The following is a 14,538-nucleotide window of genomic DNA, read 5'->3' as shown; positions in this document are numbered from 1 at the left end:
TCGTTCTCGGATCTTTAGCAGGCTGCACAACAATTGCCATAGCTTTGCCTAAACAATAATCCCATGGGCATATTAAACATCAAATCTTTTTTAACCCCAAATCGAAAAACATCCAAAACACGATGCAAATTCAATAAACTTATGATTGGTTTAGCAATCGTTGCACAGAAGATCTAAAATCACCAATTCTATAATCAATACACAATCTCTCTTTCTCTCGCTCTCTCTCACACACACACTTGCAACACATACAAATATATGTAAATCGAAAATAGAGTTAACCCTAAAAACAACAACCGCAACAACACAACCACATATAATCAGTAATCATACAACTGAAGTCGTCAGTTGAACCCCTTGGGTGTAAGCGTAGATGACTGCTCCGCCATCAAATTTAGGGTTAATTATTGTAAGCCCTAAATTAAAACAGGTGTGAAATCCTTCCACAAGGTGGCAGCTGGAGGAAATCAAGAGAGTGAAATCGAACCGATGATGATGCGGTTCTTGAAACCCTAGATGAAAATATTGCTCGGTAGGAGGAGAAGAATGAAGCTGTGATTTTGAATAGAGCAGAAAAAAAAAAATGTGGCATGTGATTTTGAATAGAGAAGAAAGAGAGAGTTGATATAATTACTTCTGATGTGCATTAAATGGCCAAAAACAACTCTCTATGCATTTCAAATTTTGGCTCCTAAAAAAACAATAATTTTTCATAATATATAAAATCAGATTATATATAAATAAATCGTAATTATGACATCAGCGAGGACTACGTGGCATACCTGAGAAGTTGACACGTAGGCAATTCTATGTCATCATCTAAGCACCCTTAATAGATAGTATACATTTAAGTAAATGATGTCAGTGAATACTAATGGTATCATGTACATTGACATATATCTTATTTTTTAGTGATAATAGTTTATGGCTTTACCCTATGCTAAGGGCCAGGATCATTTCAGAACCATAAATATTTACAGAACTCGTAGAACTCCTAATAAACAATTTTTTTATTTATATATTTTTATGTTTAGGATAATTTTATCATTTATTATGTGTATTTTTACGATTACATACATGTTAAGAGTAATTTTATCATTTTTTATATGTAATTTTATAATCACACATATGTAAACTAGTTTTTTTTTACATATATGTAATTAGTTATGACACGTATATATAATTTTGGCAATTAAACATACGTAAACTACTTTTAACATGTATGTAATCAAAGAAAGACATATAATAGATGATAAAAAGATCCTAAATACAAAAACTTATATATAAAATGATTGTTTATTAGGAGTTCTGAAAGTTCTATAGCTATTTAGAGTTCTGAAATGAACTCAACCCTTATGCTAAAACACTTAAAGTTAGTATTTACAGCTTACCCACTCTTTTATAAAGTTGAGTGGGGTTTATGTGTAGAGTTTACAACGATTGAGTTCAAACCTAAGGTTTAGAACGTGGGGTATGCTGGGGCGTGGGTTGGGGCATGGTGTGATACGTGGAGTATCGGGCGACCAAGACCAAAAGCCAATTTCAAAGGGGTATGGTGGGACGTGGAAAAAGCCAATTTCAAAGGCTAGTGCTCTTGGCCAATGAGGTTCCACCATGTCATGTGGGTAGCCCCGCCCAACGCCCGGGATGAAACCCCCACCCAAGGGGCCACGCCGAAACCCAAGCTCACCCGGGGTGGTGACTTGGGCGTTTGTACCCAACCCCCGCCCCATACCCCATAGTCTTACTTCATTCACAAAAACACAACGAAGCCAAAGAGGCAAGGCTGCAACACAAACAACAACTACATCAGATCAGGGGTGTGAATTTCAAACACTACCAAAAAATACGACACGATCTTAACACAAAATTTGCGGGTTTGAGTTTAGTTTAAATGAGTTCGAGTCAGTTTCAGGTTGAACCCGCAAACCTGTTTAGCTAAACGGGTGGGGTTCGTGTCGGTTGACCTGTTTAACCCATTATATTAATTTTTTTACAACATGTTTTATGTCATAAATTAAAATGGATGAGTGTTTTATGCCACAATTATAACTTAAAAGGAGAGTTTAACATTAAAATTTATAATTAAAATATAATTATATTATATATTTGTGTTTTTGGTAGTAAAATTTTAATTATACATTTGTGTTTTTTTAGTAAGATTTTAATTTTAATATATTATTTTGCGAAAAAAATATAAAAATATACAAAATTCTGGTTGAAGGGTCGTGTTCGGGTGTCACACCCCGATTTCCACGTGTCTCACCAGTGGGCCCGGTGGGGGATTACCGTGACGTAGTTGGCAACAATATAGTCAAATCACACAATATATGAATGCACAGCGGAAGCAAAAGATAAATATATTATATTCCGAATAAAAGTAATATCCAAGTATTACAACGGAAAGTAAGGGATCCACAGGCAGATCTATAAACATTGTTCTACAGACTTTAGACGCCTAGAACTTGCAAGATTCCTTATTAATGTCCTGAGCAGCTTCCAGCCTATTACGTACTTGTACCTGTCACTTAGACTTTTGAAAATACGTCAGTTTTCACTGGTAAATACACTCAACTGACTCATTTGAAAAGAGTGTAAGAATATTGATTTAGATGCACCAGGCACAAATTATTTTGACACTTTGATTAAAATGCACAGAGGCAAAATTAATGTTTTATAACTTGAGACAATCATAATTATGATCTTGTATACAGATTTACATGTTCGTTGTACGTTCAGGGCCCGATGTAGAAACCGAGTCATGATTAATAGACACATCACAAGTATAGGCCCACTGAGCGTGAGATACCGTTTCCCTTATGCAACTGTCAGGTGTATGCCTACACCCCGTGCATAAGACGTGACCATTTTATAATACAATGATGTCAAGGATATCCGGGACATGGTCATTAACCCCTAAAGGCTTTTATTTCAAACAATACAGATTAAACCGGGTTACCTCAATAACTTAATCACAATCCGATTAAATATTCAATACCCGACCAAGCGGTATTATTATACCGTATCCCAAGCCCGTATAGGGAAATAAGTTAAGAGTATTTACCTGAGCTAGCTCATGTCTTAAAATAGCAAGAATAATAACTCGGCCGTATTCACTTAAGTAAGCGTAGGTACAATTTACCGGAAGGCTCTAGTCTGGAACGATGGTATAAATAACCAATTAGAATGCTAACGGGTCTTTAATTAAGCCTAAGCTTAGACCGGTTAGTCTTAAAGAATTGTTACGGTTTAATCGCGTGAAAGGCGAAAACCGTGAATGAAGTGTGATTTTGACCCAACAAGTTTGAAGACTTGTTTCATATGGGTATAACAATCATACTCTGGATTTTGGGGTTAAAACAATATAGTTTGACCCGTTTCGGCTAAATTATGTAAACCAGTTACATAAGCCGAACCGTGCGCGCAATAGGCGCAACGGGTAACCGTGAGAGTCTTACGCTTATTTCCTAAGTCAATATGCCTTAAAGAGGTTGTGGTATCAGTAGGATACCTTCCGTGATGCCCGTAACGAGTTTAAGTTAATATTATGCCCCGTAGGGGTGTTTCGGTCATTTTAAAGACTTTTAAAAGGGCTTTTCGAGTTCTACAGGAAATCTGAGTTTCCCGAACAGTTTATAAAGTCTAAAATACTTTAATTATTATTTCAAATCAGTGGCAACTGGAATCGGGTCAAAAGACCTTGTAGAACTCATGTTTTGGCCGAAAAGGGCATATTCGGTATTTACCGAACCGTAGCCATAACCGCAGGTTATGAGCAAGGTAAAAATTATTAAAAATCTTTAAAATTCCCAAAATATTAATTTATAACAGTGGGTAAAAGTTTTGGTGACGAAATCTTGGTTTAGATGGGCGTTATGCTAATTGCGCCGTTTATTACAAAAGTTTATTTTAATTGCGCTAATTAGCATAACTCTCATTCTAGACCTCGGATTGACGTGAAACTTTAAGGACATGCTTATAATTTATTAAGCAAGGTTCTGGTCCGTTCACGTATCCGAAATACTCGTTTTAATTTCAAAAGGCCGTTACGGTCAACTTTTAGGCGAATGACGGGAATGCGCAAAAGACTCGGATAACTCATGAACCGATCGCAGAGGTTCATTCCAATATGTGACCTGGTCCTAAGAGAGTCCTAAGGCATATCTATACCTCACTAAAACGGGTCAGAACTGAAGTCAAAACAAAAGTCAAACTTTTGCGACATTCGGCTCCGAACCGGTTCAATATAGCAAATGGTCGACTCAAACGAGCGCAACAAGTTTATATACTTATTATCATGTTTTATGATTATCAAAACGGGTTTCATATCATTTATATCATAGATTATGCAAGAATCGTTAAAATGGAATTCTGTTGACTTTTTATGCATTCGTTTGACTCGATTTTTGACATAGTTAGAGTGGTGATCGTGGGGAACCCTTTCAGAGGTTTATTACCCACATAATTACCAACACATAACCATTTTTGATTCGACATAAGACTGAGCTATTAAGGATTTATCTTGAAGTCAAACCGTAGTTACGACGGTTTGATTTTTAGCTATATTACTAAGTAAAACTAAACCACAAAGGATTTAAACGACTTACAGAAGCTTGAACACGAAATAGGATGCTAGAATACAGCTTGGAAGCTCCAGAGATGATCAAGAGAAAGTGTTTGAGGTGTGGTGAAACTTATGCACATAACATGCCTATTTATAGCAAAGTTTTCATCACAACTTTTGACACACAGGTCCCCCAACTATCCACAACCTTCCAACATGAGTTCCTAATGCTTAGGGGTTGTTTAGGGACCAATTGGCAGGGTTTAAATGCATCTCATGGCGTTTAGAAGGCTGAACAGCCAATTTGAGCATGTTTCTGCATCTGGGCGCCTGACGCGGCCCGCATGGAAGATCCATGCACTTTGTACGCGGGTCGCCTGAGTTCAACATCAGACGCGTACAATTTAGGAGGCTCGCGGCCCGCCTCAACTTAACCCAAAACGCAACGCGGCCCGCGAGAGGGTTATTTTTCAAAGATTTTAAATCTTTTGTAATGATGACTAAATCTTTGTAATAAATAACAGAATCTTTAGTAATCATTAACTTGACCTTTCGGGTTTTGAAGGGGTAACAAAATCTTTAGTAATTAATAATGAAATCTTTAGTAATCATTAACTTGACCTTTCGGATTTTGAAGGGGTAACAAAATCTTTAGTAATTAATAATGAAATCTTTAGTAATCATTAACTTGACCTTTCGGATTTTGAAGGGGTAACTTTGCGATTTGGCCCTTGATTATTTACTGCTAAGGGCCTCGTGTTATTTACTCGCTTAGTTAAGTCCCTGGTTAGTTTATTTAATTATTCTGAAAGGCTTAACTTTCATTATTGACGCTTTTAACCCTTCTCATACGAATTCGATCGTAATTTCTCGTTTTAAAGCGGAACTTCGCAGAATTTATACAATATATTCTAGTGAGTGTATAATACTGTTACAAGGCCTCGGGAGCGTTAAAGGGCCACTCAGAGGTATAATTAAACCTGTTGACACGGTTAACCCCTGTAGCTTGTAATCTCTCACTTTCTTCCGCGTTTCGCTTCCGTACGATCCATGATTTATTCGTTTGAAGGTACGAGCATCGTTTAGGGTTACTATACCGTATATTTACCCTTCGTTGACATTTATAACCCTCGAATTTACAAACTTTCAAGGTTTGTCAACTTTAGTCCTTTATTTAATATTTAATGCCACGTGTAAACTTATGACACGTGTTAACACATTATTGGACCCAAAATTTCGAGGTGTTACATCGGGTCAACCCATAAATATTCGGGTCGTGTTCGGGTTCGTCTAAAATTTTCGAGTATGGGTCGGGTTGAACCCGCCAACCTACGAACACGACCCGTTTGGCACCCCTACATCAGACTACACAAAATCAAAGATACACCAATCACGCCAAGATATAGACTTAACTAGATCTATTTTCAAGCCACAAAAAAACTTTACAATCTAATGCTATCTTTGATGTCTTCGATCTTCCCGTCTTTATTAGAGAACACCTTATTTCTAGTGTTCCAAGTATACCAACTTAAAATGATAAAGATCTCATGCACCACTGTCCTTTTTTTGAGCTCCTACCCTCAAATGGTCATGAAGCTCCAAAGATCCCCAAACGAAAAAACATATATATTAGGAATATTGCACCTTTGACTCACCCATTGCCACACTGCCGAAGCCAAAACGCATTTCGTGAGGATGTAATCCGCGATCTCAATCGAGCTATCATAAAACACACAACCTTAAAGTTAAATAACTAAGAGCATGTTTGGTTAAACTTTTCAAAACAACTTATTGGCTTATTGACTTATCAAAAAGCCAATAAGTTGTTTTTGTGTTTGGCTAAGCCAAAAGTCCTTTTAGAAATGGCTTTTTGCAAAGAAGAAAAAGGAGGTTTCAAGAAGTCACAATATTGTGACTTTTTGGCCAGCTTTTAACTTTTCAAACTACAAATTACCAATATACCTCTTCTTTACCCCCTTATATCTAAAAGAATGCTCATTTTAGTCATTTTACATCAATAAACTAATCCAAGCACTTTTTTTAAAAACTCCTTTTCAAAAAGTCATTTTCCCAAAAGTCCTTTTCCAAAATTTCTTTTTAACTATAATAAGCTTAGCGAAACATGCCCTAAAAGTTGGGTAGGGTTTATCAATCGAACCTTATTTAAAGCAAGTTATATTATTGAATATTCATGGTATTTGTGTAAATTATCACAATTTACACATACAACCGATATTTCATTCAACCTTTTAAGGATTTGTAGAATGATGCATGAAATTTATAAGACCCATAGCTTTATCTTTAGTAGGATTGAGTTTGTTATTTAGACCATGAGTAGTGGTGTGATATGTAAAATGCCATTTTACACCATGTGACGTTCACGTCATCAGGCTGAAATTGGGTAAACTGGTGTAGTGATGAGACACGTGAAGTTAATAGGTTTGGAGTTAAGAAAAAATGAGATTGGTTAACATACCATCCACATGGCTAGTATCCTTGATTCTCGCAAAATTCATCTCGTGGCCTCTATCCCGTGGACCAACCAAAAATGCATTACGACGAGAAATGGGGGCGGTTGTTTGTTGGTGGTCCACCCAACCACAAGCCACTATGTTTGGTCTTAAAAAGAGGTTACAACATAACTTAGAAGGGGGTTACGACATAACTTATTGCATGTTTACTTAACACTTAGTTGTAATTGATTGTTTTGAAAAAGGTTAATGATAACTTGACCTTCAATCTTTTATTATATCACTCTATTTTCCAATATTTTTAAGCAGGCTATTGACTAAGTTTGATACACTCTAAAATAACATAAACTTGATTTATTAAATTATTTTATGGAATGTTGTTAGTGTATATCCACCATTTTAAAATAAGTAAACATATGGTATGCTTTTATCATAACAAACTTCTATCAAAACGAAAACTTCAACATAACAAACTTATATCAAAACGAAAACTTCAAAAAGGAACATCAATTTGACTTAAAAAAACTAAACTTTACTAATTCAAACTGAAAATTAACACATCTGGTTAATTATACCCAAATACTATTAGTGTATATTTATCAATATAAAATAAGTCACATATGGTATACTTGTATCATAACAAACTTATCAATTTAAAATAAGTCAACATAAGGTATACTTGTATCATAACAAACTTCTATTAGACTTTAAAATACAAAACTTTACTAATTCAATCTCAAATCTCAAAACTTATGTAACACATCTAATTAATTATACCCAAATACTAAGGGATTGTTTGGCAACTTCTGAATAGGTAAGTGCTGAACGAGTAAGAGGTCTGAAACATAAGTCAATATAATGTTTAACCGTTCAGGGATAAATGTCTGACCAATTCAGATAAGAGGTCTTAACCATTCAGACTCAGTATAATGCTTAACCATTCATTCAGAGGCAAATATCTAAATTATTCCAACATCTGCTCACGAAACAAATAGTCTGAACCATTAAGAAGGTGTTTGGAATTGCTTATTTTAGTGACTTATTAGCTTATTGACTTTTTGAAAAGTTAAAAAGTGTTTGGGTGAAACTATTTTGTGAGGGGAAAAGTCAATAAGTTGTTTTGAAAAGCTAAGGGGCTGTTTGGCAACATCTGAATGGTTAAGTGCTGAACAAGTGCTGAACCAGTAAGAGCTCTGAACCATTAAGTGCTGAACCAGTAAAAGGTCTGGACCATTAAGAGCCTGTATAATGCTTAATCGTTCAGAGGCAAATGTCTGACCAATTCAGATTAGACCACCCGTAGTGGTTAAGAAAAATAATGCCCCCACCATGGGGCATTATCCGGCACGTGTCATCCCAGTCAGCATAGGGCGTTATTGCAAAAGTGGTGTAGTGGGAATAATGCCTCTTCCAATCATTAAACAAAAAAAAAAAAACAAAGAAATTGCTCATTGGCTAGTCAAACACTTGACAACTCCCCATTGGCCACCATTTGATCACTTCAGCTTATATTTAAAACGCTAGCATGCAAATTTTCAAAAATAAAAAAACGCCCAACGCCTAGTGTAGTGGAGAGGGGGGTCGGGGGGGGGGAGGGCGTTTTGGGGCGTTTTTTTTTCAATTTTTTTTTAAAAATAACGCCCCACTACGGGTGGTCTTAGAGGTCTTTAACTATTCAGACTCTGTATAATGCTTAATTATTCAGAGACAAATGTCTGAACCATTCAGACATCTGCTCATGAAACAAATAGTATGAACCATTAAGTGCTGAACCAATAAAAGATGAACTTGGCAAAATAGCCCCGTAACTTCGGGAGAAGGGGTGCCTCCTCACAAAGGGGGTCACAGTGACCAGGCCCGGGCGACTGTTTACCAAAAACACAGGTCTCCGCAAAGTCGTAAGACCATGTATGGGGGCTGACGCCTGCCCAGTGCCGGAAGGTCAAGGAAGTTGAAGTCTAAACTATTAAGAGTCTCATTAAAAGGAAAACAAACAGCCTAAACCAAACATGATCTAAGTACTAAACTAGTAAAAGACCTAAACCATTAAAAGCTAAACAAACAACCCCTGATTTATCTCAAAAGTTATGCAACGCATCTAATTAATTATAACCAAATACTAATATAATGAAAAACAAACAAACATACCCAAGGATATAATCCATCACTCAGAAAAGCCACCGAATGAAACAGTCTCCCTCCACACCCCTACCCCCAACCCCCCAACCCCCTACCACCCACCCACCCACCCCCACAAAACACCCTCCTCTGTCCAGTCTCACGGACCTCAAATGCCTTTTCCTGCTCCTTCCCTTTCACGAGCATTGCCTGAAAAGTGAACCCAAAAGTTCTAGGGTTCCGTCACGGACCACAACCCTCCATTCAAGCTTCTTCCTTTTATCCATCTTCCCCTCTGACCCGGTTAACTAAAGCAAACCCTCTTGAATCTTCATTTTATTTTCCATTTATAATTTATTCTTCCAAGATCCGACCACTAGAATCCCCTATTGTCTATATGAGACAAAGAAAACAGCTAAGTAAACAACTACAAATCTTTCATCTTTCTTGTCATTACTAACACAACTCTGTGAAATATGAATCTTTTCTCACAAAGCTTCAATCTTTCTTCAATTTCATGAATAACCCATGAGGGAAATGCTATATCTATAGTGAAATATCAATATTTTTCTACAAATCTTGCATCTTTCTTCAGTTTCTTGAATAACCCATGAAGGAAATGCTACATCAGTAGTGATATATGAATCTTTTTCCACAAATCTTGCATCTTTCTTCATTTTTATGAATAACCCATGTGGGAAATGATGCATATATAGTGAAATATGAATCTTTTTCCACAAATCTTGCATCTTTCTTCAATTTGATGAAAAACCCATTAGGGAAATGCTACATCACTAGTGAAATATGAATCTTTTCTACAAATCTTGCATCTTTCTTCAAATTCATGAATAACCCATGTGGGAAATGCTATCTCTATACTGAAATATAAATCTTTTTCTACAAATCTTGCATCTTTCTTCAATTTTATAAACAACCCATGGGGGAGATGACGCATCAATAAACATGGAAGACATTATGTTGTTTAAACCAGATTGGAAATGGGTATTGTCAGAAACTCATTGTTACTCAGTAATGAAGGCTGTTTGGTGTTTCAACAATGCGGTTGCTGGTTCATTGGCTCGGCATTGGCCCAGTGTTTGCAGAGGGTGTTGGACCCTGGCTAAGGTGTTGTGGTATTCTTTGGTTAGATGGAAAGATTGTTGTGTTCGTGGATCTAGATCGCTTTTCGGGTTGGGTACAGCTGCACTTCTTGTGATTATATGGAGTTGTTTTCTTAGTTTGACATCAATGTCTTGTGTTCTATGTGTTCTTTTGTGTATGGTAAGTTACCAAGTTATAAAGACTTCACCTTTACAAGATTTTTCATGAATTTAGATGTAGATTTAGCAAGAAAGTATTTTTTGGAAATTAGAATCTTTATTCTGTTAACAATTTAGTTTAAATTCTTTGGATATGATGGCATTAACAGTGTAATTAATTTTGATAGGGTGCTGCTGCCTGTGCTATCCACTACCTGGGCCACACACCTGGTGTATTTATAGTAGGGTTAATTGCAATATTGGTTTTGTGGATGTATGGGAACTTTTGGATCACTGGCACATTATTTATTGTTGGAGGTAGGTCTCATTTCCAGTTTAATTATTGATGGGGTGTTTGGCATTGTGTTTTGTAAAGTTGAAAGTGATTTGGTATGCTGATTGTTGTGTAGTTTCTAGTGTTTGGGTATAGGGAAATTTGTGTTCTTGTTTGTAGGCCTATAAACGAACCGAACGTGCAGTGAATTCTTCGGTGGAAGGTTTGTTTATGTTCGTTAATTTAACAAATGAACGAACATGAACAAAACTTTTTGCTCATTTAGTTAAATGAATGTGCATAAACACATGTCACATTCGTTCATTTACGTTCGTTTATGTTTATTTATGTTTGTTAGTTTACGTCTGTTTGAGTTTCTTCCTTTATGTTTGTTTATATATTCATCAATAAAAAGTTAGGTCATTACAATTTAGTCTAGTTTTATGTAATTAAAATACCATCCAATACAATTTAGTACAGTTTAACTAGTTTTTTAGGTGCAACATGATGTTCACGTTTACTTTTAGTTGGTGTTTCGCTCCATTATGTTCGTTTACGCTCGTTAACTTTTCATTTGTGTTGTTAACGAACGATCATAACACGTTCGTTTTCTTAATGTGCGAACACGAAAACGCGTTTGTTTGACTGTTCATGTTCGATCGTTTGTTCGGTTAAAGTTAAACGAACGGACATGAACACGCCCCTGTTCATGTTCGTTCGGTTCGTTTACAAACATACGTGTTTGGGAATTGGGATTGTGCGTTGAAACTTAAAGTTGTATTCTTGTTGCAGGTTACTTGTTTTCCCGGAAACATGCACAGTTGGTAGTTTTAGTCGCAACCTTATACGCTCTACATTGTGTAAAAGTTCAAGTTGGATGGTCCGGGTTTTTGGTATCGATTAATCTTGCTTTCATATCTAACGATGCATTAAACTGCATCCTCAAGTGGTGTGACGAATTGAGTGAAAAAACACAATTCGAGGAACCGAATTTTCCAGATTCATTTGTTGAAGATGAAATCAGACCAACAGAGAGCGAGTTCTTCGATTCTACCGATGAACCCGAGAAGGTGAACCCTACGGATGAAACCGAGAAAGAGAAAGCGAAACCGACTGTTGAACCCGAAAAGGTGCAACCCTGTGAACCTTTAAGCAAAAAACCAGATCCGACACCAGTTGTTATAAACAAACCGAAGGAATCAACTCCGGCTGCTGTGGTGAAAACCGATGTAAATGCAGTTAATGAGATGAAAAGAATTATTGCGTGTGCGGATCATTATGAAGCATTAGGCTTATCGCGTTATAAGAAAATCGATGCTGCTTTGTTGAAGAAAGAATATAGGAAAAAGGTAGGTTTTTGTTTTAATTTTATTTCTGTTTCATGAATATTTTAGGGTAAAATGCACGTCCTTTAAGTTTCAGCAAAATTTCAGGCACTGTCCTTTAACTAACGAAATTACAGCGGATGTCCTTTATGTTCTAATTTTTTTTACAGGCGGTGTCCTTTCTCCCTAAAAAGATTACAAAAATAAAGGACATCAGTTGTAAAGAAATTAAAACATAAAGGACATCCGTTGTAAAGAAATTAAAACATAAAGGACGTACGTTATAATTTCATTAGTTAAAGGACAACACCTGAAATTTTACTGAAACTTAAAGGACGTAAAATGCAATTTACCCAATCTCTTATAAACTTTGTTCTGTCGTACGCACCCGTTTCATAATATTTGATGTTTGTGTCGTAGGCCATGCTTGTGCACCCTGATAAAAATATGGGAAGCCCGCTGGCAAGTGAATCCTTTAAAAAGGTTCAATGTGCATATGAGGTAACTTTCTTCTAGTTCATTCCACTATCTGTTGCATACGCTTTTTTTTTGACGACTGATAACTTTTTTTTTTTTTTTTAACGAATTTTTAGGTTCTTTCTGATTCTTTGAAGAAAAGAGACTATGATGAACAATTGAGAAAGAAAGAATCAAAGTCACTGTCTCACCGTTCTCCTAGCACTTCCCATCAGGTATGACGCTATAAAGATATAGGAACCGTCAAGATGTTATAATCGTATGTTGATTACATTTGTTGGGTGGTTTAATGCAGGAGAATCCTGATTACTGCTCCGTGGAATCAAGACGAATACAATGCACAAAGTGTGGACATTCGCATATATGGATATGTACAAATAGGATAAAGTCGAAGGCAAGATGGTGCCAGGTGGGATTTAGTGTTCGAAAGAAAAGAACATAGATAATGAATTTTATTTAATTAATGCAGAAGTTAACAAGACTTATATATGTTTCAGGATTGCTGTCAATATCATCAAGCCAAGGACGGGGACGGGTGGGTGGAATACAAAGGCTCCCTCAGCTTCGATCGTCCAAACAAGGTTTGTGCTTTTTCAAGAATCAATATCAAGTCATTTGAAATATTACATGTTTTGGTGATTGTGGTATCGTTTGATTTAGGTGGAAATACCGCGTGCTTTTGTTTGTGCCGAGAGCAAAATATTTGATGTTTCAGAATGGGCCATTTGCCAGGTTGGTTCCAAGTACTTTTACGTGATAATGTATTAATCAGGGCTGCAAATGAACTGAACGTTCGGCGAACAGTTAGTGAACCATTTGGCGGGAAGTTCGTTTGTGTTCGTTTAGTTAAATGAACGAACATGAACAGAGGCCCCATTCGTTCGTTTATGTTCGTGAACGTTTGGTAACGTGTTCGTTTGTGTTCCCTAGTTCATTAGTGTTTTTAGTTTTTATATTTTATATTTTATTTAAGTACTTCAAAATTCCGACAAATAAAATATATATCAAGTGTCAATGTATTATATATTCTGTTCTTGAATGCTTGTTTGTGTTCGTTTGTTTCTATTTGCGTTCATGAACATTAGTTTGAGCTCATTTGTGTTCATCAAAGTTCGTTTTCGTTCGTTGCCTAAAATTAACAAACAAACACAAACGAATATGAACATAAAATCTCGTTCGTTAAGTGTTCATGAACAGTTTGTGAACACGTATATTTCTTAACAAACGAACACGAACAATTTAATTGTGTTCGTTCGCTTCGTTTGCAGCCCTTATTTAATTTGCATACAACAAAGCATGCAAAAAAGTTTTGGTTTATATGACTTCTAAGACCATGCATACGCGCTATTATGTAACAAATATGTTTGGAATGGTACAGGGGATGGGGTGCAGGCCAAATACACATCGACCAACGTTTCATGTAAACATGGTGGGACTGGAGAAACCCGAGAGATCCAACTCGAGCAGGTTTCCTTGGGATTTCGATGCGAAAATGGCAGATGAAGATGAGGAGTTTGAGCTATGGCTTAAGCAAGCGCTTGCTTCTGGTTTATTTAGCGAAACCTCGAAACGTAGAAAAAGCTGGGGACCCTTTAAGTTACCTCAGAAGAAAGGAACCAAACATCGGATGTCTCAATGAGGAATGGGAATGGGAATGGGAATGGGAATGAGAAATGGGAATGGAGTTGTAAATAGTGTTGTGCATTAGATTGATCATGAATGTATGATAATAAAGCTGTCTGTGTCATGGTACAGTGAACATCACAACTCTTGCTCCGATTTAAATAGACACTTAATGCTCTCAGATATTTCATTTCCAGTTTTGGTCCCCTTAATTTCATTCATAAATGCTATCATATTCATTTGGGCTTAGGATAAGAACTGAAGTTTTTTATAAAATATGTATTTTATGATTGGCAAAAAGTAGGCCTCTAAACAAACTGAACAAACACGAACATAGGCATGTTCGTGTTCGTTTGTTAAGAAATCGCACATGTTCGTGTTCGTTTATGTTTGTTCGTTTAACAGACTAATCGAATAGTTCATGAAC

At 36.4% G+C, this 14,538-nt stretch overlaps 1 protein-coding gene across 1 annotated transcript; it reads left to right on the top strand.

The window, feature by feature from the left end:
• Positions 1–9,205: 9,205 nt before the first annotated feature.
• On the top strand, positions 9,206–14,316 carry LOC110929702. The gene is made up of 9 exons (XM_022172880.2): positions 9,206–10,434; positions 10,601–10,730; positions 11,479–12,035; positions 12,432–12,512; positions 12,605–12,703; positions 12,784–12,897; positions 12,986–13,069; positions 13,149–13,220; positions 13,867–14,316. The coding sequence occupies exons 1-9, from the start codon at positions 10,117–10,119 to the stop codon at positions 14,125–14,127; spliced, it is 1,716 nt and encodes a 571-aa protein (XP_022028572.1). The 5' UTR covers positions 9,206–10,116; the 3' UTR covers positions 14,128–14,316.
• The last annotated feature ends 222 nt before the right edge of the window (positions 14,317–14,538 follow it).

Source organism: Helianthus annuus, chromosome 3 (assembly GCF_002127325.2).
Source record: "Helianthus annuus cultivar XRQ/B chromosome 3, HanXRQr2.0-SUNRISE, whole genome shotgun sequence".
Lineage (NCBI taxonomy): Eukaryota > Viridiplantae > Streptophyta > Magnoliopsida > Asterales > Asteraceae > Helianthus > Helianthus annuus.
Note: the sequence above shows the minus strand (reverse complement) of the source record. Positions and strands in the feature narration are given on the sequence as shown.